Source organism: Trichosurus vulpecula, chromosome 3 (assembly GCF_011100635.1).
Source record: "Trichosurus vulpecula isolate mTriVul1 chromosome 3, mTriVul1.pri, whole genome shotgun sequence".
Lineage (NCBI taxonomy): Eukaryota > Metazoa > Chordata > Mammalia > Diprotodontia > Phalangeridae > Trichosurus > Trichosurus vulpecula.
This window is the reverse complement of record NC_050575.1, coordinates 133705492-133728258: the sequence shown is the minus strand read 5'-3', so window position 1 is coordinate 133728258 and position 22767 is coordinate 133705492. Positions and strand designations below refer to the sequence as shown.

General features: G+C 41.8%; 1 protein-coding gene across 1 annotated transcript; it reads left to right on the top strand.

Moving 5' to 3' along the window:
• Positions 1–7809: 7809 nt before the first annotated feature.
• On the top strand, positions 7810–14247 carry LOC118843352 (cathepsin L1-like). The gene is given in 8 exon segments (XM_036750961.1): positions 7810–7935; positions 8719–8841; positions 11904–12053; positions 12453–12668; positions 13176–13269; positions 13272–13340; positions 13704–13851; positions 14148–14247. Coding segments are annotated over 8 exon segments (1026 nt in total).
• Positions 14248–22767: the final 8520 nt, after the last annotated feature.

Below are 22767 nucleotides of genomic sequence, written 5' to 3'. Positions count from 1 at the left end.
CAAGCCTCTGACCTCTCACCTGACTGACCTTGAGGCCTGGTTTCTGCTAAAGCTGGGGTGGGGGAGGGCAGGAAGCACACCTTTAGTTCTGTGGAAACAAAACTCCTCCTCCCATTTCTTACAGGATGCACCCAAAGTGGCCAAGAACCTCCCCTTACCGATAGCTGCTCTGGGTGGGGGCCTTCCTGCCATCAAAGGATCTTTCCATTCCATGGCAGGCCTGCTAATTTAAATTTCTGGCACCCCTCAAGAGAGCTGTTTCCCTGCATTTAGGAAGTTTAGATATGGAGCCAATTTCTGTCTATACTAAAATGCTTTGGCATTTTTAAGGCTCTTGTTCCTTATTTGCCCAAACCCTAAGCTTTGGCTTAGGCTCACTTCTACACTCCCTTGCTCTCCTTACTCCCCATTTTCATGGTTCCCGAGCTAGACCACTACAGATAACTAATTTAATTCTGTTTCCTTCAAGCCCAGGCTGCCCTGATCCGTATGTCTTGAAGTCCATTCAACTATTTCTATACTCAATACTTCTGAAGAGAGTTTGGGGTGAGGGGTGCTTGACACCCCAAAGTACCGACACGCCGGGTCCTGCCGAAAGAATTTGACTCAAGCTTTCTCAGCCAAGGGAAAAGATAAAGTTTATTAAGAGTTAGCCAAATAGGCCTGCCCCAAGAGATCCCACCCCTTGCGACGCCTGTAAGGAAAGCGGGCCAGATCAATCTGAGCTAGATTGGATCTGACCACCTTCATGGAAGCAAGATGGAGATTATATACACAAAGGTTGTGGGAGGGATTGAAGGGTGGTCTGGGGTGACCAGAGGAGGGGTCTAGGGTAACAGAGCTAGGGTATAGATATTTTGATCAGGATTAAGGATGGGAAACAGGATTAAGGGTGGGAAATAGCTGGACAATAGAGGACTGGGCAAGGTAGGCATTTGGGCCTAATGGTTATAGCCTCAGGCCAAGGCCAGATCAAGTGGGAAGATTCAAGGAGAGTTCAAGGGTTCAAGGGGTTCCCAAAGACTGTGCCCTCATCACTTCCATCAGTTTCTCATTCTTACAACACAGGAAGTGAAAAGGTAAAAGGTTGAGAGGTACTCGACACCCCAAAATATTGACACACCGGGTCCTGCCAAAAGAATTCGACTCAAGCCTTCTCAGCCAAGGGAAAAGAGAAAGTTTATTAGGGATTCACCATAATGGGCTGTCTGAAGAAATCCCCCCCTTTGTGACGCCTGTTTCCACAAGCGGGCCAGATTCAACCTACTGAATTAGATTGAATCTGAGCACCTTCATGGAGGCAAGATGGAGATTATATACACAAAGATTGTAGGAGGGATTGAGGGGTGGTCTGGGGTGACTAGAGGAAGGGTTTAGGGAAGGTCTTGAGGGGAAGTCTAAGGAGATTAAGGTGGGGTGATGGGATTAAGGGTGGGAAGTAGCTGGAGGCATGGATACTGATATATCAAGGGTGGGAAGTAGCTGGACAATAAAGGGCCAGGCTAGGTAGAGATGGCCTTAGGGGAAGGCTAGATCCAGTTGGAAGATTCAAGGACAGTTCAAGGGGGCTCCCAGAGACTGTATTCCAGATTCAAGGGGGTTCCCAGAGACTGTGCCCTCATTATTCCCCCCTCAAACAAATAGGACCCAAATTCTTTTGGGGTCAGGGACAAAGATCTCAGCTTCTGAAACTGTTTCCTGCTGGCAAGGGGTGTAGAGCTGGCTTGATGGGTCCAGTTCAAGGGGTGCACAGTGTGGAAAATATTATACTATTTTATATCATTTTTGTAATTTCAATAAGACTCAGGGCCTGAACTACTTAACCAGAAGAAAAGCCTGATCCTAACAGTCTCTTTGTTCTCTTGTATCAACAAATCCAGATGGAGCATTTCTTGCTCTGTCCATGGTCATTAAGGGTGAAAACCTTGAGCCCAGACACTATCTTGAATTATGTGACTTTTCCTTATCTTAATATTTTATGGGCATATACTATGTGGTGGAATGTTAATGGCCAATTAAACACAGAGATCCTGGGGCTACAAATCCAATTGACACTTTGACAACTATCTAATTTGTTGTATTTACAATCTATTTCATTAAGGAAAATCCTCTTCTTGTATCATGGTTAAACATACATGGGGGTCATAAAAATGAGGTCATACAGGCTTGCCAGCTCTGCTAAAATAACGTATATAAGTTTTCTCATTGCTTTGTTCAGGCAGCCAGAGCCTATGCTCTGACTCCTTGTACGTACAAGTAAGCTAGCTCCGCTATGCTTTAAGGGAAAATAATAAACAACATGGATTTTTCTATCACCTAGCTCTGTTGTTTCCTTCAACCAAATTTTCAGGTTTAACAACAGTCATCTGGAAGTTGATGGCTTGGAGCCTGGAGGAGACAAACCTGGCAAGGAGGTTAAGCAAACAACCAAACAGACAGTATAGGAGTATAGATAAAGGACAATTTCCCTGGAGGTTATTAAAGATGATTATTTCATACCTAGCTCCCCTAATCACTCGTTCTGTGTACCACACTGCTTCGGGGTTCAGGAGTGTGTAGCACATCCAAATTAGGTCAGGGGTGTCTAAGAGCAAGTCCTCAATTGGAGTGGCTGTAGCAGCCAGAGAATCTAATTGTTTTGGAAAACAGAGGTCAGATCCTAAGGAATGGATTAGGATTCCCAAAGCCTGTCCTCTCCTTTCATCAGCAGAGTGAGTGAAAGGTTTTTCTAGATTAGGTAAAGCTAATGCTGGAGTGGTGTTCAGTTTAGTTTTCAAAGTCCCAAAAGCTTGTGCTGGGTAGGGGCTCCACTCTAGAGGGAGTGAGTCAGGGACTTGAGTGGCAATTAATGGTTGAAGTCCCCCCCAAACCTTGGGCTTAATTGGATATTGAAGGCAATGGAGGAGAACTATGGCTGGGGTGGCAGAAGTAGCTTGCCCAGGAATTCCCTGATCCCAAACAATTGCTTCAACCCTCTCCCACACCTCTGAGGGAACATGGGGAGGTCTGGGAAACAGAGGGAAAAGGGAGTTATGAGGTTTAGAGAAAATTGGCTTTCCAATTTCACCATCAGGTCCCTTCCCAACAAGGGGGCAGGGCCAGAGAAGGAGTGTTCACACAACAGATCCTTGATGCCCATGACCTGATGGGTCGAGGGGCATGTGGGGCCAGAGCAATTAGTTAAAACAAGAGAACATAGCCCTGATAAAGTGGGTAACCTTACCTTCTGCCTCGATTTTGCCCAGGGCTCCATGAGAGAGGTGGAGAAAGTGGGAGCACTGCCAAGTCCCAGGCTTTCCCCTCCTTCCGAGTCTTGAGAAGACTGGAGGACAGGGTACCGGGAGGAGGCTCTACCACTTTTCCAACCTCGGAGATAATCCTTCTTCCAATGTCCCTCCTGGTTACATGCTGGGCATGGTCCTGGAGGCCTGGATCCTGGAGGCTTCTTCCAGGGGGGCGCCCTAGATCGGCACTCCTTGGACCAGTGACCCTCCTTGTGGCATCGAAAGCAGGTTTCCTCACTGCCCAAGCCAATGGGCTTCCAAGGGGGCTCCCTGGAGGGGCGCTCCTTGGGTCTTTTCCTGGCCATGGCAGCAGCCAAGAATTGAGCGTGTTCTCTGTCTCTAGCTCTTTCCCTGCATTTTCTTTCCTCTGCTGCAACCAGGTCTCTATTGTTGAAGACTCCAAAGGCCATCTCCAGCAATTGGACCTGAGGTGTTTGGGGTCCCATTGCCAATTTCTGCAGTTTCCTCCTAATATCTGGGGCAGACTGATTAATGAAATACATGTTAAGTATTGCCGCCCCTTCAACAGAATCAGGATCCAAATTTGTATACTTCTTAATAGCTTCTATTAGCCAGGCCTGGAAAAGGGCAGGGTTTTCCTTTTCCCCCTGAGTAACTTCCCTGATTTTTTGAAAATTTATTTGCTTTTGAAATGCAGTTCTTAGGCCTTCTAACAGGCAAATTACCATATGGTCTCTCTTTTCTCTATCCTCACTCCTTTGATAATTCCATCCTGGGTCACTAGTGGGAACGGCAGCTGTACCTGGGGGGTATTTTATGGGGTTATCGCTAGCCAAACGATCCCCAAATTTTGGGGCTTGTTCCCATATTCTCCTCTTCTCCTCAGTGGTACAACAGGTAGAGAAAAGGATATGCAAATCACACCAAGAAAGTTCAAATTGTAGGCACAGATCCCTAAAACCCTCAGTAAACTTAGTGGGATCTTCTGAGTATCTCCCCAGTTTTTCTTTAATTTGGATGAGATCTGAAATGGAGAATGGAACATGCACTCTCTTTGTCCCAGCAGGGGAGGCAGGCATTTCCCTCAGGGGAAAAAGCCTTGAAGGCGCTGTGGGACTAGGATGCTTCTGGTGAGGGAGGGGCTGGGAGCTGTCGGCTGACCTAAGGCCAGGTCCTCTGGCTGGCAAGGGACATCAGCTGGTACCTGAGGAGGGGTAGGGGTCAGAGAGGGAGATACCAAAGAGACCTGAGTGGGAGCCACCTCAGAGAGAGGGGCCAGCGGAGGAGGTACTGCCATTCGGGCAGGGCCCGAGGCTGGAACCTGAGTAGGGGTTGCCTCGGGGGTAGGGCCCATGGTGGTAGATACTGCAGGGCCTGAAATAGGGGCAGGCCATGAGGCCAGAACATGAGTAGGGGTCCCTTCAGGGGAAGAGGCCACAGAGGGAGGCACCGCAACAAGACCCTTGGCTGGGACCATAAGAGGAGATGCAGGGTAGGAGACTTGGACTGTGAAGGAGGCAGGATAAGAGGAGGGTTGCACTACAGGAAACCAAAAGAAAGAGGGGATGGCCGTGGAAGGGGGAGCACAGGAAACAAGGGTGCTCTGGGGAGGTTGGGGAGCAGGAGGAGGGGCTGGGGCTGAAGCCCTGGGAGCCATAAGGAGGGGGTTATCCAAAATGTCCTGTTGACCCCCGTTGCCCCTGTGTGTGTGTGGGGGGGGGCTCTAGCTATGAGCATCTTACAATCTTTTCTGAGAACGGGTTCTGAGAGAGCTCCACGAAGGTCATTATGTAGGGAATTTCTGTCCATTTTCTTTCTCGCTGACAATATAATTCTAACTGTAAAAGAGTATTATATTGTAAAGTCCCAAAAACAGGCCAATCTTCATGGCCTTCTAGGCGATATTGTGGCCAAGCAGTATTGCAAAGGTATACCAGCTTTTTCCTTTTAAGTTCTTTAGAGAACTTAAATTTTTTCCAATTTTGTAAAAGATATCCTAAGGGTGAATTTTTGGGAATCGAGGAGGTTTGACCCATTGTGACCTGGCAGGGGCTGGGAGTCCCTTCTTCTGCAAGGAGGATCTGGGGGTAAGCCTTAAAAAGGAACAAAGCAAGACGGGAAAAAATTAAACACAAAAAGGTACCTGGGGTTTTCCCATTTCCTAGCGTTGAGAGAATTGAGAAAATTGGGGCGCACTTCCAGATAGGGCATCCGTCCTTGTCCTCTATGCTTCAGAAGGTGTGCCCAGGTCTATGGCCTCAAACATAAACCACTGGACCGAGAATCTGAGAGCATCAGGCTGAGTCCGAGACAGCAAGCAGCTGTCTGACCTACTGGGGACCTGGAAAGTCAGGCCCGAAAAGCACTTTCGAAATGCTTGGAGAGCGAGAAGGGGTTTGGGATAGGGAGAGGCTTACCTTCCAGTCTTGGCTGGAGAAAAACTTGAGATTAGCGGTCGTTTCCCGGCCAACGCACCATATATGAAGAGGTAAAAGGTTGAGAGGTGCTCGACACCCCAAAATATTGACACACCAGGTCCTGCCAAAAGAATTCGACTCAAGCCTTCTCAGCCAAGGGAAAAGAGAAAGTTTATTAGGGATTCACCACAATGGGCTGTCTGAAGAAATCCCCCCCTTTGTGACGCCTGTTTCCACAAGCGGGCCAGATTCAACCTACTGAATTAGATTGAATCTGAGCATCTTCATGGAGGCAAGATGGAGATTATATACACAAAGATTGTAGGAGGGATTGAGGGGTGGTCTGGGGTGACTAGAGGAGGGGTTTAGGGAAGGTCTTGAGGGGAAGTCTAAGGAGATTAAGGTGGGGTGATGGGATTAAGGGTGGGAAGTAGCTGGAGGCATGGATACTGATATATCAAGGGTAGGGAAGTAGCTGGATAATAAAGGGTGAGGCTAGGTAGAGATTTGGGCCTAATGATAATGTGAGGCTTGTGGCCTTGGGGGAAGGCTAGATCCAGTTGGAAGATTCAAGGACAGTTCAGGGGGGCTCCCAGAGACTGTATTCCAGATTCAAGGGGGTTCCCAGAGACTGTGCCCTCATCAGAAGTATTGCACATTGGGAAACTCTAATATGTTAGCAGTGAATAGTCATCTTGCCATATTTTTTGGCTTGCTAGCATTGTGTCTTTTCCTATAGAAGGGGCACACCAAAGTGGCTAAGAACTTTCCCTTAACTGGCTGATAACTGCCATGGATGGGAGCCCTTTCGGCCATCAAAGGATCTTTCCATTCCATTGCAGGCTTGCTGATTTCCTTATAACAAAGGCTACCTACACCTCATCTGTCACAAAGAACAGCGCTATAACCCCCAATTCTACCCCGGAATGACTAAATGGATAGCCTCAAAACAAGAGGGGCCCCTGCTTAGGAGGCTCATAGCTAGGCATGTAAACTTCCAGAACAGAAGCACCTAAACTTTCATCAAGCAGTTTGATTGAAAGAAGAGACTATCCATCATACCTACATTGTACCCCTTATTCTACACCCCTATGAATTTGTGGGAATAATTCTTCCATCAGTAATAGCTTAAGGCTCGCCAGAGATAAACTGATTTAGTTTTCAGCCCCTCCCCAATGCCCCAGGCACTGAAGGTTGAGCAAATTGTGACCTTGCCCACTACACTTAGCCTCGAGGCTGATTAGATTAAATGCTAGGTATAAATACAAGATGAGGAAAAGGCAAGGAGCTAAACCCAAAGTTGGAGCATAAATAGAGTTTGAGAGATCTGAGGCCAGATTTCTCAGCATCGTTGAAGAGCCTTCCTCTCCACTCCTTTGTGACTGCAGCTTCCTCTAACAGGTGAGTCATGGGACAGCTTTGGTCTTCTCTTTGCAGTGGGCCTGACATCTGGGGGAACAGGCAAGGACAAGGAGCAGAAAAAAATCTGCCAGGTGTTTTGGAAAGGGTTTCAATGGGTTGAGGTTGATGTGGAATCCAAGCTGTTGCTGCCTATACTTTGTCATTCAGTAACAGTCTTTTTTTAAAATTTATTTATTTAACATTTAGTTTTCAGCATTGATTTTCACAAGAGTTTGAATTACAAATTTTCTCCCCATTTCTACGCTCCCCCCACTCCAAGATGGCATATATTCTAGTTGCCCTGTTCCCCAGTCACCCCTCCCTTCTGTCATCCCACTCCCCTCCCATCCCCTTTTCCCTTCCTTTCTTGTAGGGCAAGATAAATTTCTATGCCCCATTGCCTGTGTATCTTATTTCAATAACAGTCTTTACATATAAAAGGTTAGGGTTTTAAGAAATAATATATGAACATTTGGATTCTGAAAGAAGTAAAAATCTAGGAATACTAGAGTCACACTAGGCCTACAACGGAGTAAGGAATTGGGAAAGGGTGACTAAACACTTAGGAAGCACTGACCACCATCATCCCTCTAGCTTCACTCTCTCAACTAAGTTGACCACCAAGTGAATAAAAATTTGGAATGAGACCTTGACATTTGTGTAAAAGATCTGTGAATGTTTTTGAAATAGGTTCCAGCAGTCTGAAGAGTCTCTGACAACTTTAAAGGCAGCAAAAGGTAGCCACCATGAGACAATTTATTCACCTGATTTTCATTTGCTGGGGACTTTCATATTGTTTTTCTGCAAAAAACCCAGAGCTGGACACTGAATGGGAACTGTTTAAGTCCACCTATGGAAGGAACTATGCTGAGGTAGGTGATTGTCTCTTATGTGAGAGCTATCTAGATAATGGATGGGAATGTGCATACTCCAAAGAGCTAAGTGAGGGTATAGTTCCCCTAAGTAGGGCAGTGAGACACCCATCTCCACTGCAGTATTGAGTTCAATTTCTGATGACCAATTAGAAAAATGAAATTGACAGAATGAGACTTGGTCATAAGATGATTGCAACCATGCTGAGAGACCTCAAAAGCCTGACACATCCTGCTTGGTTGAAGTTACTGGGCAGGTTCAACTCAGAATAGTACTAAACACCTATGACTATCATATGTGTCTTCTGGTAGATGTCTGTGGGAAAGCCATCAAACTTAGTTTGCTTTTCTGCACAAGGCAGCCTTCAGAGAACAACTTGGAAGGTATAGATGTTCTATAATAAGGAGAAGCTGCCTACTAAGTTGATCTGTCCCTAAGTGGCTTAGCTGGCCATGGCATATATTAAGCTGACCAAGTACCTCAAAGGGAAAGACCTATCTTCCAAAAATATTTTAGAGAAGACTCCTGCTTAAGTATGGATTGGATTAGATGACCCCTGTGGTCTCTCCTGGGTTAAAGCTGCCAATTCCTCATCTTGGAATTGTGTGTCCCAAGGACATAGATACCATTTGAAGGTGATTCAGTTTTGACTTGGTATTAAGAGAGAGCATGCCCATGCATGTCTAGACAATGTGATTGGGCATTCAGAACTTCAGGGCAAAGAGAGTTCATGGCCAGCCATCTCTTAACATTACTCTTTGTGGTTCTAAATTTTCCCATAGAAGGAGGAATCTTTTAGGAGACAGATATGGGAAGGGAATCTGAAGTTCATCAATGATCACAATCAACTGTATGAAGAGGGGAACCTGACATACTACCTGGAGATGAATGAATTTGGGGACATGGTAAGTGAGTAGTGAGTGCTAAGTGGTGTGAATACAAAGAGGCAAAAGATTGTGGTGGATGAGTTATTTCCAACTCTTCCTAACCCCATTTGATGTTTTCTTGGCAAAGATACTGGAGTGATTTGTCATCTCCTTCTCCAAGTTCTTTGACAGAAAAAGGGTTGAGTGATTTGTCACATAGTTTAAGTACCAGGTCACATTTGAACTCAGGTCCTCCTGCCTTCAGGCCCAGGGCTCCATCCACTGTGCCACATAGCAATCCAAATGGAGGAGGAAGAGATAAGAGAGAACTTCTAATCTAATGGGGGAAACAACAAAGCAAGTTTTAACCAGGATAGATAGATAATTAAAAGAGAGAAAGCAATAAGAGGGGTTAGGGAAGGCTTCCTGTTGAAGGTGAGATTTTAATTGAGATTTAAAAGAAGACAAAGAGGTCAATAGTCCAATAGGAACAGAGGATGGAGCATTAAAGGCAAGAGAGGCAATCTGAGAAAAAGTCTGGAGCTGAGAGATGGGAATGTCTTGTTCATAGAACAACCAGGAGGCTATTGCCACTAGATAAAAGAGGACCTGGTGGGGAGGAAGGTATCAGAAGACTGGAAAGGAAGGAAGGGGCTAGGTTACAAAGATCTCTGAATGCCAAAGAGAGCCTTTTGTATTTGCTCTTAGAGGCAAGAAAAACACACTGGAGTTTATTGAATAGGACCTATTGAATATGCAATAATTTATTGAATATGATCAGACCTGCACTTTAGGAAAATCACTTTAGTGTCTCAATGGAGAATGGACTGGAGTGAACAGAGACTTCAGACAGGCAGAACTACCAGCAGGGTATTACAATAGTCCAGGCATGAGGTAATGAGGGCCCACATCGGGGAGGTGGTAGTATCAGAGTAGATAATGGGGCATATTAGAGCCTTTGGAAAATGTTTGTATGGGGGAAGTGAGAAATGAGGAATCCAGGATGACTTCTAGGTATAAGGACTGGGAGGGTGATTTGTCCTCTAGAGTAACAGGGAATTTAGGGAGAGAGGAGGGTTTAGAGGGAAAGATAAGGAGTTCTGTTTTGGACAGTTTGAGTTTAAGATATCTAATTTGAGATGTCTGAAAGGCAGTTGGAGATGGGAGATTGGAGATCAGCAGAGGTATTAGGACAGGAAAGGTAGATTTGAAAATCAGCATAGAGATGGTAATTAAATCCATGGACACTGAGATCACCTACTGAATGAAGTAGGATAGATGGAGAAGAGAAAAAGGCACTGGAACAGAAACTTGAAGGACACCTGTATTTTAGAGGGTATGATCTGGAGGAAGATCTAGCAAAAACAGAGAAGGAATGGTCAGATAGGAAGGAGGAAAATTAGGAGAGTGGTGTCCTGAAAACCTGGAGAGAAGAGAGTTCTCAACAGTGTCACCAGCTGCAGAGAGTCATTGGATTGGCAACTTAGGGTCATTAGTAATTTTAGAGAGTAGTTTTGGCAGAATGACAAAATTGGAAGCCATACTGTAAGGGGTTAAATAGAGAAGAGACAAAGTAGAGGCAAAGTGAGTAGACTTGACTTAAAATCCAGCCTCAGAGAGTGATAAGCTATGAGACCTGGGCAAGTCACTTATCTCTATTTGCCTTCATCATCTGTATAATGAGCTAGAGAAGGAAATGGCAAACCACTCCAGTACCTGGGTAACAGGGTTGAGCACAACTGAAACAACAACAATTGTAGATAGGCTTTTTGAGGAACTTTAAGGAGAGAATAGAAATACAATGACAGTTTTCGTGGATGGATCAAAGAGGATTTTTAAGGATAGGGGACAGGTGGGCATGGTTTTAGGCACTAGGAAAGGAGCCATTAGGCAGGAAGACACTAAAAATAAATCAAAAGTAGGGATAACAGAGGGGGCAATGTTTTGGAGGAGATGGGATGGAATAGGATCACTTGAAGAAGTAGAAGAGTTAGCTGTGATAAGGAGTAAAGATACTATCAAGTGAAACAATGATAAAGGAGAAAAGAGTGGCAGAAGATAATTTCATTGAAAGGAGAGTAGGTTTGGTTTGTTTTAAAATATAAGGCTAGGTTCTCCACTGAGACAGTAGAGGGCAGGCAATAATGAGAGGTTTGAAGAGGGATAAGGTTTGGAAAAGCCTTTGGAGAATAGGATAGTAAGTTGATAATTGAGGTATAAAAGGATTGCCTAACAATGGTGAATGCCCAGAGGTGAGGTTATGTAAACATAATTTAAAGTGGACCCAGTAAGAATAGCAAGAAGTGTGATTCTCTCTACCTTCATTCAGCAGCATGTATGAAATAGGAAAGGTGATGATGAAAGATAGAAGGGATCCAAGAATGAGGCTTGACTGGATGTAATCAGTAATATAAGGTTACTCGGGACTCAAGAGTGGAGGAAAGTGTAGATTTGACTTGATTCACCAAATAGTAAAGATGGGCAGGAGAGCAGAGAATGGTCAGCACAAAAGAGATGACCTAGGAGAGAAATGAGGAGTCAAGGGACTGGAGGTCATAGTAAGAATGAACAGGGCTGTGTAAAGGAAGGCAGAGGAAGGGGTGAAAAGCCAATAGACTATGGTCTGAGATTTCAGAATTTGTTGGTAATGGCAAAATTGGAGGTATGACCATCTTTATGTGTGGCTTGAGGTTGGGAGGTGAATAGTTTGAGGAAGTGGGTGGTAAGGTTATTTGAGGGAGCATCAGTTTGTATGTTGAAGTCCCCTAGTATTTGGGGAGGAGTGAGAAAATGTAAGCCAGGTACCAAACTTATTGAGCAAGGAAGGGGAGTGACCTGGGGAGTCTGTAGACAAGTTACCAGGACTTTGACTGAGTGGTAGATATGAATAGCAGAAACCTCAAAGGAAGAGAGGTTGCCTAGTGAAAAAAAGAAGGGGAATGGAGAAGTGGAGTATTCTAGGAGTATTCTAACTCCCCCATCTCTTCACCAATGAGCCAAGGGGATCCAGTGAAGGTGCAGTATCATCAAACACAATTGTCTTTCACTGAACAAGGAACACTGATTCTGTGCCCCATATAAGATAGCTTTTATTGTTTCAGACTGATGAGGAATTCATGGGAATGCTGAACACCCGCATGGCACCAAGGATAAGGAGAGATACTGCAGCCAAGACTTTTTCAAACTCTTCTGATCTTCCCATATCAGTGGACTGGAGAAAGCAAGGCTATGTGACCCCTGTTAGAAATCAGGTATTATACTTCATCTAAATGTTACTCTTTGAGGTTTGCATTTACTGAGGTTATTTCCCTCAGCTGTTACCACCTATGCTACCTGTGTACATTTGTGACAAAGAATCTGGGCAAGGAAATAGACTTCAGCTGACTGACCACTGGGTACAGGGTATTAACCATGCTACTTTTACAATAAATGATCACACATGAAACATAAACCAAGGACATCCAACTCAGGGGATAGAAATACCAAGAGTCCCTTTTCTGAGACCTTACCAGAACTCTTCTTGCTTCCCATGAATTCCTTTCTTCTTCCAACAGATACTGATCTATCCCATTATGTTCAGAGTATTGCACTAACTAGGCACTGCAGGGGTTTGAGTACAAAGATCATTAAGTTATTGTCTTCTCTTTCAGAGGAGGTGTGGCTCCTGCTGGGCATTCAGTGCAACTGGAGTTCTGGAAGGCCAGCTCTTCCGGAAAACAGGCAAACTTGTGAAACTGAGTCCACAGAATCTAATTGACTGTGCCAGATTCCAAGGCTGTCGTGGGGGAAGTGTAGTTGCTGCTTTCAATTACATAAAAAAAAATAAGGGCATAGTCTCCGAGGAGTGCTACCCTTATGTGGCCAAGGTAAATGAAGACACTCTACATTGCCATCTTTGAGAGGGGGCTGGCCAATTTTGCCAACGCTGGGGAAAGGTAAAGTCAGGTCTTCTGCCTTGTGGATAAGACCTAGTGGACCATGTTGTTCATGAAACTGGAGGACATATTTTCTATACATAAGCACATTCATATAGCACATGACTGCAACAACAACGACTCCTCACCCCTCAAAAAAAACCTGGAGAGGATTTGACAGACATGGTTGAGTATGGCATTTTTTTTAAAAAAAATCCCTGCAATCATAAGTAAATGGATAAGTAATTTTAGGAAATCCCTCTAATAAACATCTCCTTCCCCAAGGGGATAACAGCTAGGAACCCATAGGCAGAGCTTCCTGAGACTTGATATACAGGTTATAACAATCTCAACTACCTATAAAAATTTGACTAGACACTGAGGTTTACTCAGATTCCTAGTTAATGTCTTTCCATTACAAATCTCTGCTGACTTCCTCCAATTAACTGTCTCTTTCAGAAAAATAAGCAGTGCTCATATAGAAGTGAATGTGCAGCTCTTACAATAAAAAAGCATGTGGTTCTCCCCTTTGGAAATGAAAAAGTTCTGATGAGACTGTGGCAAATGTGGGGCCAGTGGCTGTGTCAGTGCATGCACCAAAGTCCTTCGGCTACTATAGAGGAGGTAAGGGGCCAACCAAGTATGGTGCCAGTCAGATATGGTGTAAAAAATGAATGCCCAAATGGGTCAGGCTAAGCTTAATAATAATCATAAATATATAGAGCCTACTATGAGCCAGGCACTGTGCTAAGTGCTATTTACAAATATTATTTCTCATTTGATTCTCACGAAAAGCCTGGGAGGTAAGTACTATTATCACTCCCATATTACAGATAAGGAAATTGAAGCAAACATTAAGTGACTTGTCCAGGGTCACACAGCTAGAAAGTGTCTTGTCTTCCTAACATCAGGCCTGGTGCTCTTTCCACCGAGTCACCCAGCTGATCCAAAGAGCTTTTGTCTTTACCACAACCTTACATTTTCTAGGAATTTTCTTTGAACCAAAATGCAAACCACGTTCCCTAAACCATGGTCTACTGTTGGTTGGATATGGATCTGAAATAGTAAACAATAAAAAGAAGGGATCAGAAGAAAACCAATATGAAGAGAAGAAATTCTGGATTCTTAAAAATAGGTATGGGGGAAGATGACAAGTGTAGAAATTTCATGTTTGCTGGGGTGGGGCTAGTGGGAATTGAGTCCCTCGAGTCTTCATATTAAATTTCTATTTCCCCTACATTAGTGACAGGGTGGACATTAAGCTACTCTCTCATCTTCCATGTGCCTTAATTTTCCCAAATCCTAGTGTTCTGTATGAGCCCCTTACTCCCAGGAATAAAGATAGAGAATGGAATGATCCACTTTCATTTCTAAGACTCACTCCCTGTATAGCTCTCTCTATACTACTAATCCAGCTCTGTTCCTTTTCAGCTGGGGTGCGTGGTGGGGTGAAAAAGGCTACATGCGTATTGCAAAGGACAAGAACAACCACTGTGGTATTGCTACCCATGCTGTCTATGCTATTCTGTGACCCAATGGAGAAAGCGCTCCAAGTAGTTGGAGTTTGGAGCCCACAGAGGAAGAAATCCTCTTCTAGAAGCATTGAGCTGTGATGTCAGACCATGATACCCAGGAGCAAATCTTGCCATCATAACATTGCACTTTCATAACTGGGGGTCATTGGTTCGCCACAATGTGGGACCCAGATGTTAGCTGGTTATGCTACAATAAAGTGAATATTTTGAGGAGCATTGAGATTTTTCTTTTCTCTATGCATTGTTGATGTGTTGATGTCTGGCAGATGAAAATTATGAGAGTATATCTTAGAGAGTTTACTTCTTCTAAGCATGCCTTTATGTTCATTGCGAATTGGAGCATCTCATCCATAACTTGTAGGAAAAAGGGAGAGTTAAAAGATGTTTCCTTTCTAAAGCCTCCCAAGGACACAGAGTAAATTTAGCTCTATTGCTGCTGGAAGCCAAGAGGGGACTACAATATCCTCAGTATTTCTAAATGGAAGCCAGAAGATTAGCATCATTGAGATCCAGACTAATTCTCAGGACTCCAATACAAGTTTGTACCCCCAAGGCAAGAGTCCTGTTTCCGGGTGGGAATAACCCCATCCCACTACCACCAACCCTCTATATTTTTAAATTTAAAGATTCATGATGGAAAATGCTATCCACATCCAGGGAGTCTTTTGGAATTATATTGCATTGCTCTGTTCTCCTGGTTCTACTCACTTCACTCAGCATCAGTTCATGCAAGTCTTTCCAGGTTTTTCGGAAATCTGCCTACTCACCATTGCTTATGGAACAATTATTCCATTACATTCACATACAACAACTTGTTCAGCCATTTCTCAATTGATGGGCATCCCTTCAATTTCCAATCCTTTGACACCACAAAAAGAGCTGTTGTAAATATTTTTTGTACATATGGGTCCTTTTCCCACTTAGCAAAGTTGCAGGATATAAAATAAACCCACATAAATCATCAGCATTTCAACTATCTACTGACAAAGCTTAACGGCAAGAAATAAATGAGAAATTCCATCTAAAGTAACTGTACCACAATATAAAATATTGGGAATCTATCTGCCAAGGCAATCCAGGAACTATATGAACACAATTACAAAACAATTTTTTCAGACCTAAATAACTAGAAAAATATCAGCTGCTCATGGGTAGGCCAAGCTAATATGGTAAAAATGACAATTCTACCTAAATTAATTTACTTATTCAGTGCCATACCAAACTAGAAAAACGTTTCATCTGGGAGAACAAAAGGTCCAGAATATCAAGGGAATTAATGCAAACAAATGCAAGGGAAGGAGCCTAACTGTACCAGATCGAAAACTGTATTATAAAGCAGCAATCATCAAGACTACAAATAAAAGTTTGATAAACCCAAAGACTACAGCTTCTGGGGAAAAGAACTATTTGACAAAAACTGCTGGGAAAACTTAGTAGGGCAGAAACTAGGCACAGAACATTTTACACCGTATATCAAGTACCCGTTTTTGTCAAAACGGGTACATGATTTGGACATAAATGCTGATACTATATAGGCAATTGGGAGATCAGGAAATAATTTGCCTGTCAGATCTATGGAGAACAGAAGAATTCATGACCAAACGAGATAGAGAACATTGTTTTGTTTTTTAATTTTTTTTTAATTTTTAGTTTACAACACTCGGTTCTACATAATTTTGAGTTCCAGATTTTCTTCCCTCCTTCCCCCCCCTTCCCAAGATGGCATAGAATCTGATATATCTTCTACGTATAACTTCTCATTGAACTTACTTACACACTAGTCAAGTTATGAAGAAGAATTATGACCAATGGAATGAATCATGAGAAAGATTTATTCCAGGAATGCCAGGCTGGTTCAATATTAGGAAAACTATTAGCATAATTGACCATATCAACAACAAAACTAGCAGAAACCATATGATCATCTCAATAGACACAGAAAAAGCCTTTGACAAAGTACAACACCCCATTCCTATTAAAAACACTAGAAAGCATAGGAATAAATGGAACCTTCCTTAAAATTATAAATAGCATCTACCTAAACCATCAACAAGCATTATTTGTAATGGGGATAAGCTAGAGGCATTCCCAATAAGATCAGGGGTGAAACAAGGATGTCCATTATCACCCTGCTATTCAATTTGGTACTAGAACGTTAGCTGTAGCAATAAGAGAAGAAAAAGAAATTGAAGGAATTAGAATAGGAAAAGAAGAAAACGAAATTATCACTTTTTGCAGATGATACGATGATTTATTGGAGAATGCTAGAGAATCAAGTAAAAACTACTTGAAATAATAAACAACTTTAGCAAAGTTGCAGGATGTAAAATAAACCCACATAAATCCCTCAGTATTCCTATACATTACTGACAAAGCCCAACAGCAAGAGATAGAAAAGAGAAATTCCATTCAAGTTACCATAGACACTATAAAATATTTGGGAGTCTATTTGCCAAGACAAATCCAGGGCCTATGTGAACATAACTATGAAATACTTTCACGCAAATAAAGTCAGATCTGAATAATGGAAAAATATCAGTTGCTCTGGTTAGGCCTAGCTAATATAATAAAAATGTGAATTTTACCTAAATTAATCTATCTATTCAGTACCATACCAATCGAACTACCCAAAAAAATTTAACTGAGCTGGACAAAATTATAACAAAATCATCTGGAAAACAAGAGGTCTAGAATATCTAGGGTATTAATGAAAGAAATGCTAGAGAAGGTGGCCTAGCCATACCAAATATTAAACTGTACTACAGAGCAGCAGTCATCAAACTACCTGGTGCTGGCTAAGAAACAGAGGTGTGATCAGTGGAATAGGATAGGAATACAAGATAGAGAAGTCAACAACTATAACAATCTACTCTTTGATAAACCCAGAGAAGGCAGCTTCTGGGCCAATAATTCACTATTTCACAAAAACGGTTGGGAAAATTGGAAAATGGTAGGGCAGAAACTGGGCATAGACCAATACCTTACACCATATACCTGAATAAAGTCAAAATGGGTTCATGATTTAGGAGTAAAAGCTGATACTATAAGTAATTTGAGAGAGCAAGGAATAGTTTACTTATCAGATTATGAAAAAGAAAAGAATTCATGACCCAACAAGAGATAGAGAGCATTACAAAATGCAAATGGATAATTTTGATTATGTTAAATTGAAATGTTTTGTACAAAAAAAGCCAATGCAACAAAAATTAGGAGGGAAGCAGAAAATTGGGAGAAAATCTTTACGACTGGCATCTCTGATAAAGGCCTCATTTCTAAAATATATAGGGAACTGAGCCAAATACATAGGAATACAAGCCATTCTCCAATTGAGAAATGGTCAAAGGATATGAACAGGCAGTTTTCAGAGGAAGAAATTAAAGCTATCTATAGGCATATGAAAAAATGCTCTGGATCACTACTGATTAGAGAAATGCAAATCAAAACAACTCTTAGATACCATATCTCTCCTGTCAGATGGCTAAAATAACAAAGCAGGAGGATGATAAATGCTGGAGCGGATGTGGGAAAATTGGAACATTGTTATATTGCTGGTGGAGTTGTGAGATGATCCAGCCATTTTGAAGAGTAATTTGGAACTACACCCAAAGGGCCATAAGAATGTTCATACCCTTTGACCCAGCAATACCACTTCTAGGGTTGTATCCCAAGAAATCACACAAGAGGGAAAGGGACCCATATGCACAAAAATATTTATAGTGGCTCTTTTTGTGGTAGCCAAGAATTGGAAATCAAAGGGATGCCCATCAATTGGGGAATGGCTGAACAAGCTGTGGTATATGAAGGTAATGGAATACTATTGTGCCATAAGAATGGGGATGATATGGACTTCGTAACAACCTGGAAAAACCTACACGACATAATGCTGAGTGAGCGGAGCAGAGCCAGGAGAAACATTGTACACAACCATAGATATATGGATTCGTGAGGACCAACCCTGACAGACTTCGCTCTTCTCAGCAACACAAGGTGCAAGGACAACTCCAAGGGACTCATGATGGAGAATGCTATCTACATCCAGAGAAAGAACTGTGAAGTTTGAATGGAGATTGAGGCACACTACATGCTCGCCTTGTTTTCTTCTCTTTTGTTTTTGTTTTTGGGGTTTTTTTTTTGGTTCTGTTCTTCTTTCTCATGATTCATTCCATTGGTCATAATTCTTCTCCACAACTTGACTAGTGTATAAATTAATTCAATGTGAAGTTATACATGGTAGTTATATGAGATTCCATGCCGTCTTGGGGAGGGAGGGGGGGGAGGGAGGGGAGAAAATCTGGAACTCAAAATTATGTAGAACCATGTGTTGTAAACTAAAGATAAAATAAATAAATGAAAAGAAAAGAAATAGACTAACTCAATGGCAAAAGAGCTCCAATAGCCAATGAGGAGAAGAATGCCTTGAAAGGCAGAATTAGCCAAATGGAAAAGGAGGTCAAAAGACCACTGAAGAAAATACTACTTTAAAAATTAGATTGGAGCAAGTGGAAGCTAGTGACTGATGAGAAATCAAGATATTATAAACAGAACCAAAGGAATGAAAAGTAGAAGACAATGTGAAATATCTCATTAGAAAAACCCCTGACCTGGAAAACAGATCCAGGAAGATAATTTAAAAATTATTGGACTACCTGAAAGCCACGATCAAAAAAAGAGCCTAGATATCATCTTTCAAGAACTTATCAAGGAGAACTGCCCTGATATTCTAGAGCCACAGGGAAAAATAGAAATTGAAAGAATCCACAGATCGCCTCCTCAAATAGATCCCAAAAAGAAACCCCCAGGAATATTGTTGCCAAATTCCAGAGCTCCCAGGTCAAAGAGAAATACTGCAAGCAGCCAGAAAGAAACAATTTGAGTAATGTGGAAACACAATCAGAATAATACAAGACCTAGCAGCTTCTACATTAAGAGATTGAAGGGCTTGGAATTCGATATTCCCAGAGGTCAGTGGAGCTAGGATTAAAACAAGAATCACCTACCCAGCAAAATTGAGTATCATGCTCCAAGGCAAATATGGACTTTAAATAAAATAGAGGACTTTCAAGCTTTCTCAGTGAAAAGACCAGAGCTGAATAGAAAATTTGACTTTTTAACACAAGAATCAAGAGTAGTATGAAAGGTAATCAAGAAAAAGAACAAGAAAAAGAAATCTCAAGGGTAAAGTTGAACTGTTTTGTTTACATTCCTACATGGAAAGATGATGTGTATGATTCATGTGACCTCAGTATTAGGGAAGCTGAAGGGAATATGCATGTAATATATATATATGTATATATGTATATACATATACATATATGTGTGTGTGTATGTGTGTGTGTGTGTGTGTGTGTGTGTATAGAGAGAGAGGGCACAGGGTGAGTTGAAGATGAAGGGAAAATATCTAAAAGAAATAAAATCAAATTAAGGGATGAGAGAGGAATATATTGAGAGAGGGAGAAATGGAACAATAGAATAGGGCAAATTATCTCACATAAAGTGGCAAGAAAAAGCAGTTCTATAGGAAGAGAAAGAAGGGAGGTGAGGGGGAATGAGTGAATCTTGCTCTCATCAGATTTGACTTGGAGGAGGGAATACCATACACACTCAATTGGGTATCTTACCCCAAGGGGAAGAAGGAGGAAGAAGATAAAAAAGGGGGGATGATAGAAGGGAGGGCAGATGGGGGAGGAGGTAATCAAAACAAACACTTTCAAAAAGGGATAGGGTCAAGGGAGAAAACTGGATAAAGGGGGATAGGTTAGGAAGGAGCAAAATATAGTTAGTCTTTTACAACATGAGTATTGTGGAAGGGTTTTACATAATGATACGCATGTGGCCTCTGGTTGAATTGCTGGACTTCTTGGGGAGGGTGTGTGGGAAGGGAAGAGGGGAGAGAATTTGGAACTCAAAGTTTTAAAACAGATGTTCAAAAACAACAAAAAAAAAGTTTTTGCATGCAACTAGAAATAAGATACACAGGCAATGGGGCGTAAAAATTTATCTTGCCCTACAAGAAAGGAAGGGAAAAGAGGATGGGAGGGGAGAGGGGTGACAGAAGGGAGGGCTGACTGGGGAACAGGGCAACCAGAATATATGCCATCTTGGAGTGGGGGGAGCGTAGAAATGGGGGAGAAAATTTGTAATTCAAAAATCTTGTGAAAATCAATGCTGAAAACTAAATATATAAATAAATAAATTAAATTAAAAGAAAAGAATATTGCTCTTTCACATTTCTACTTTTGCCACTGATTGTACCTCAGTTCCTCTCACATAAATGGCATTATCACCTTCTCTGATCCTCTCTTTCTCATCACAATCATGCAATTGAACAATCAGCTTTCTCTAACAAATAAAACTAAATAATGATGATACTAAATCCTGTCTATAATTTAAAAAAAAACCTTATACTTCCTTTTATTTTTTAGCACCTACAATGTGCGTAGCAACTGCCAACCATTGGGTTCTTATGTTTTTTACATCTTTCAGGTAAACGTGTACTGGTAGAGTTGTTGTCCACTATGAAATATAGCATAAAAGGACTGTTTTTCCCTACTAACACCCTCATCATGAATGTCCTCAGTGTTTGTGGAGAGTATTCTCCACAAATTTTTAGGTAATTAGAAATAGAAGCCTATAGAACTGAAATTATTGTTGTTTTCCTTTTAGGTGTTAAAAGGACACCAAACCATTTCCTTGCTTTGGTATCTTTCTATCCAACAGATAACTCATGAATCAATCACTCGATGCCCTCAAATTTCTCACTTGCATCAGATTTCCTATGTGTATGCTTTACACGATCCAGCTCTTTTTCCTATCTTTGTTCTTTTCATGCCATGTCTGTTTCTTCTAAGTAAAGGAGATGGACTCAAGATGCAGAATGAGAACGTACACTTTCTAAAACAGCCACTGTGGGAATTTGTTTTCCTTGGCTATATAAGTTTTCACAAAGCTTTTCTTTGTTTCAATCTGGCAGAGGTGTGAGTCAGAGAATGTTATTGGTTAGAGGGGAAAAAGAAAAAGTTAAATAAAAAAATCATTGAGTATTTTTTAATACAGAGAATAGAAAGAAACAAGAAATAACAGAAAAACAATGATCATATATTTAGAAATCAATCTGTATGTCAGGCAGGTGCTAAGCCCTGAGGGTACAAAGAGAAGCTAAAAAGATAGTCACTACCTTCATTGAATGAGGAGACTATATGCGGCCACACACACACACACACACACACACACAGATACATATGAGCTATATACAGAATAATTAGAAAATCAGGGGAATTAGAGGGAAGGTCTTAGAATTGAGGGTTTCAGAAAGGCTTCAAATAAAAGATGATATTTTTTGAGGATTTAAATGAAGCCAATGAGGTCAGTAGGTAGAGTTGAGGACAGAAAGTGTCCCAGGCATGGGGGACAGCTAAAGAAAATGCCTGGAGCTGAGTAATATAGTCTCTTGTTCTTAGAAAAGAAATGAAGCTAGTATCACTGGATCAAAAGTACATGGAGTTATTAGAATACCATAAAGGAAAAGGGGTTATGAATAGCTTTGAAAGTCAAATAGGATTTTGTATTTGCTCCTGTAGGCAACAGGGAGCCACTGGAGTTTATTGAGTAGGGGTTATGGGGTGACATGGTCAAACTCATACTTTAGCAAAATCACTTTTGGCTGTATGGAGGATGGATTGTAGTAGAGAGAGACTTGAGAAAGGCAGATCCACCAGCAAACTTTTTTTTTTTAATTTCGTTATTTATTTTAGTTTACCACACACGGTTCTACATAGCTTTGAGTTCCAGATTTTCTCCCTCCCTCCCCCCTCCCTCCCCCAGAAGGCATGGAATCTCATATAACTGTCATGTATAACTTCGCATTTAATTAATTTATGCACTAGTCAAGTCGTGGAGAAGAATTTGACCAATGGAATGAATCATGAGAAAGAATAAACAGAACCAAAAAAAAAAAAAAAAACCAACCCAAAAAAACAAAAGAAAGCAAAAAAAGGCGATCATGTAGTGCGCCTCGATCTGTATTCAAACTTCACAGTTCTTTCTCTGGATGAAGATAGCATTCTGCATTGAGTCCCCTGGAGTTGTCCTTGCCCCCTTAGGTTGCTGAGAAGAGCGCACCAGCAAACTTTGCAAGAGTTTAGGGATGAGATGATGATGGCCTACAAGAGAGTGGTAGAATGTCAAAAGAGAAAAGGAAGAATAATTGGAAGATGTTGCAAAGGTCAAATTAATGAGTCCTGGAAAAAGATTGGATATGGAAATGAAATAGTGAGGAGTCCAGGATGACTCCTGGGTTGTCAGCCTCAGGCACAGGGAAGATGACGTTGTCTTCTACCATAGCATAGAAGGTTGGAGAAGAGGTGAGGACAGGTTTAGGGAAAAAGATGATTAGTTCTATTTTGGACATGTTTAAAATGTCTACTGATATCCAATTTGAGATGTCAGAAAGGTAACTGGAGATGGGAGATTGGAGGTTAGTTAGTTAAGCAGGATAGGTAGATCTGAGAATCATCAAT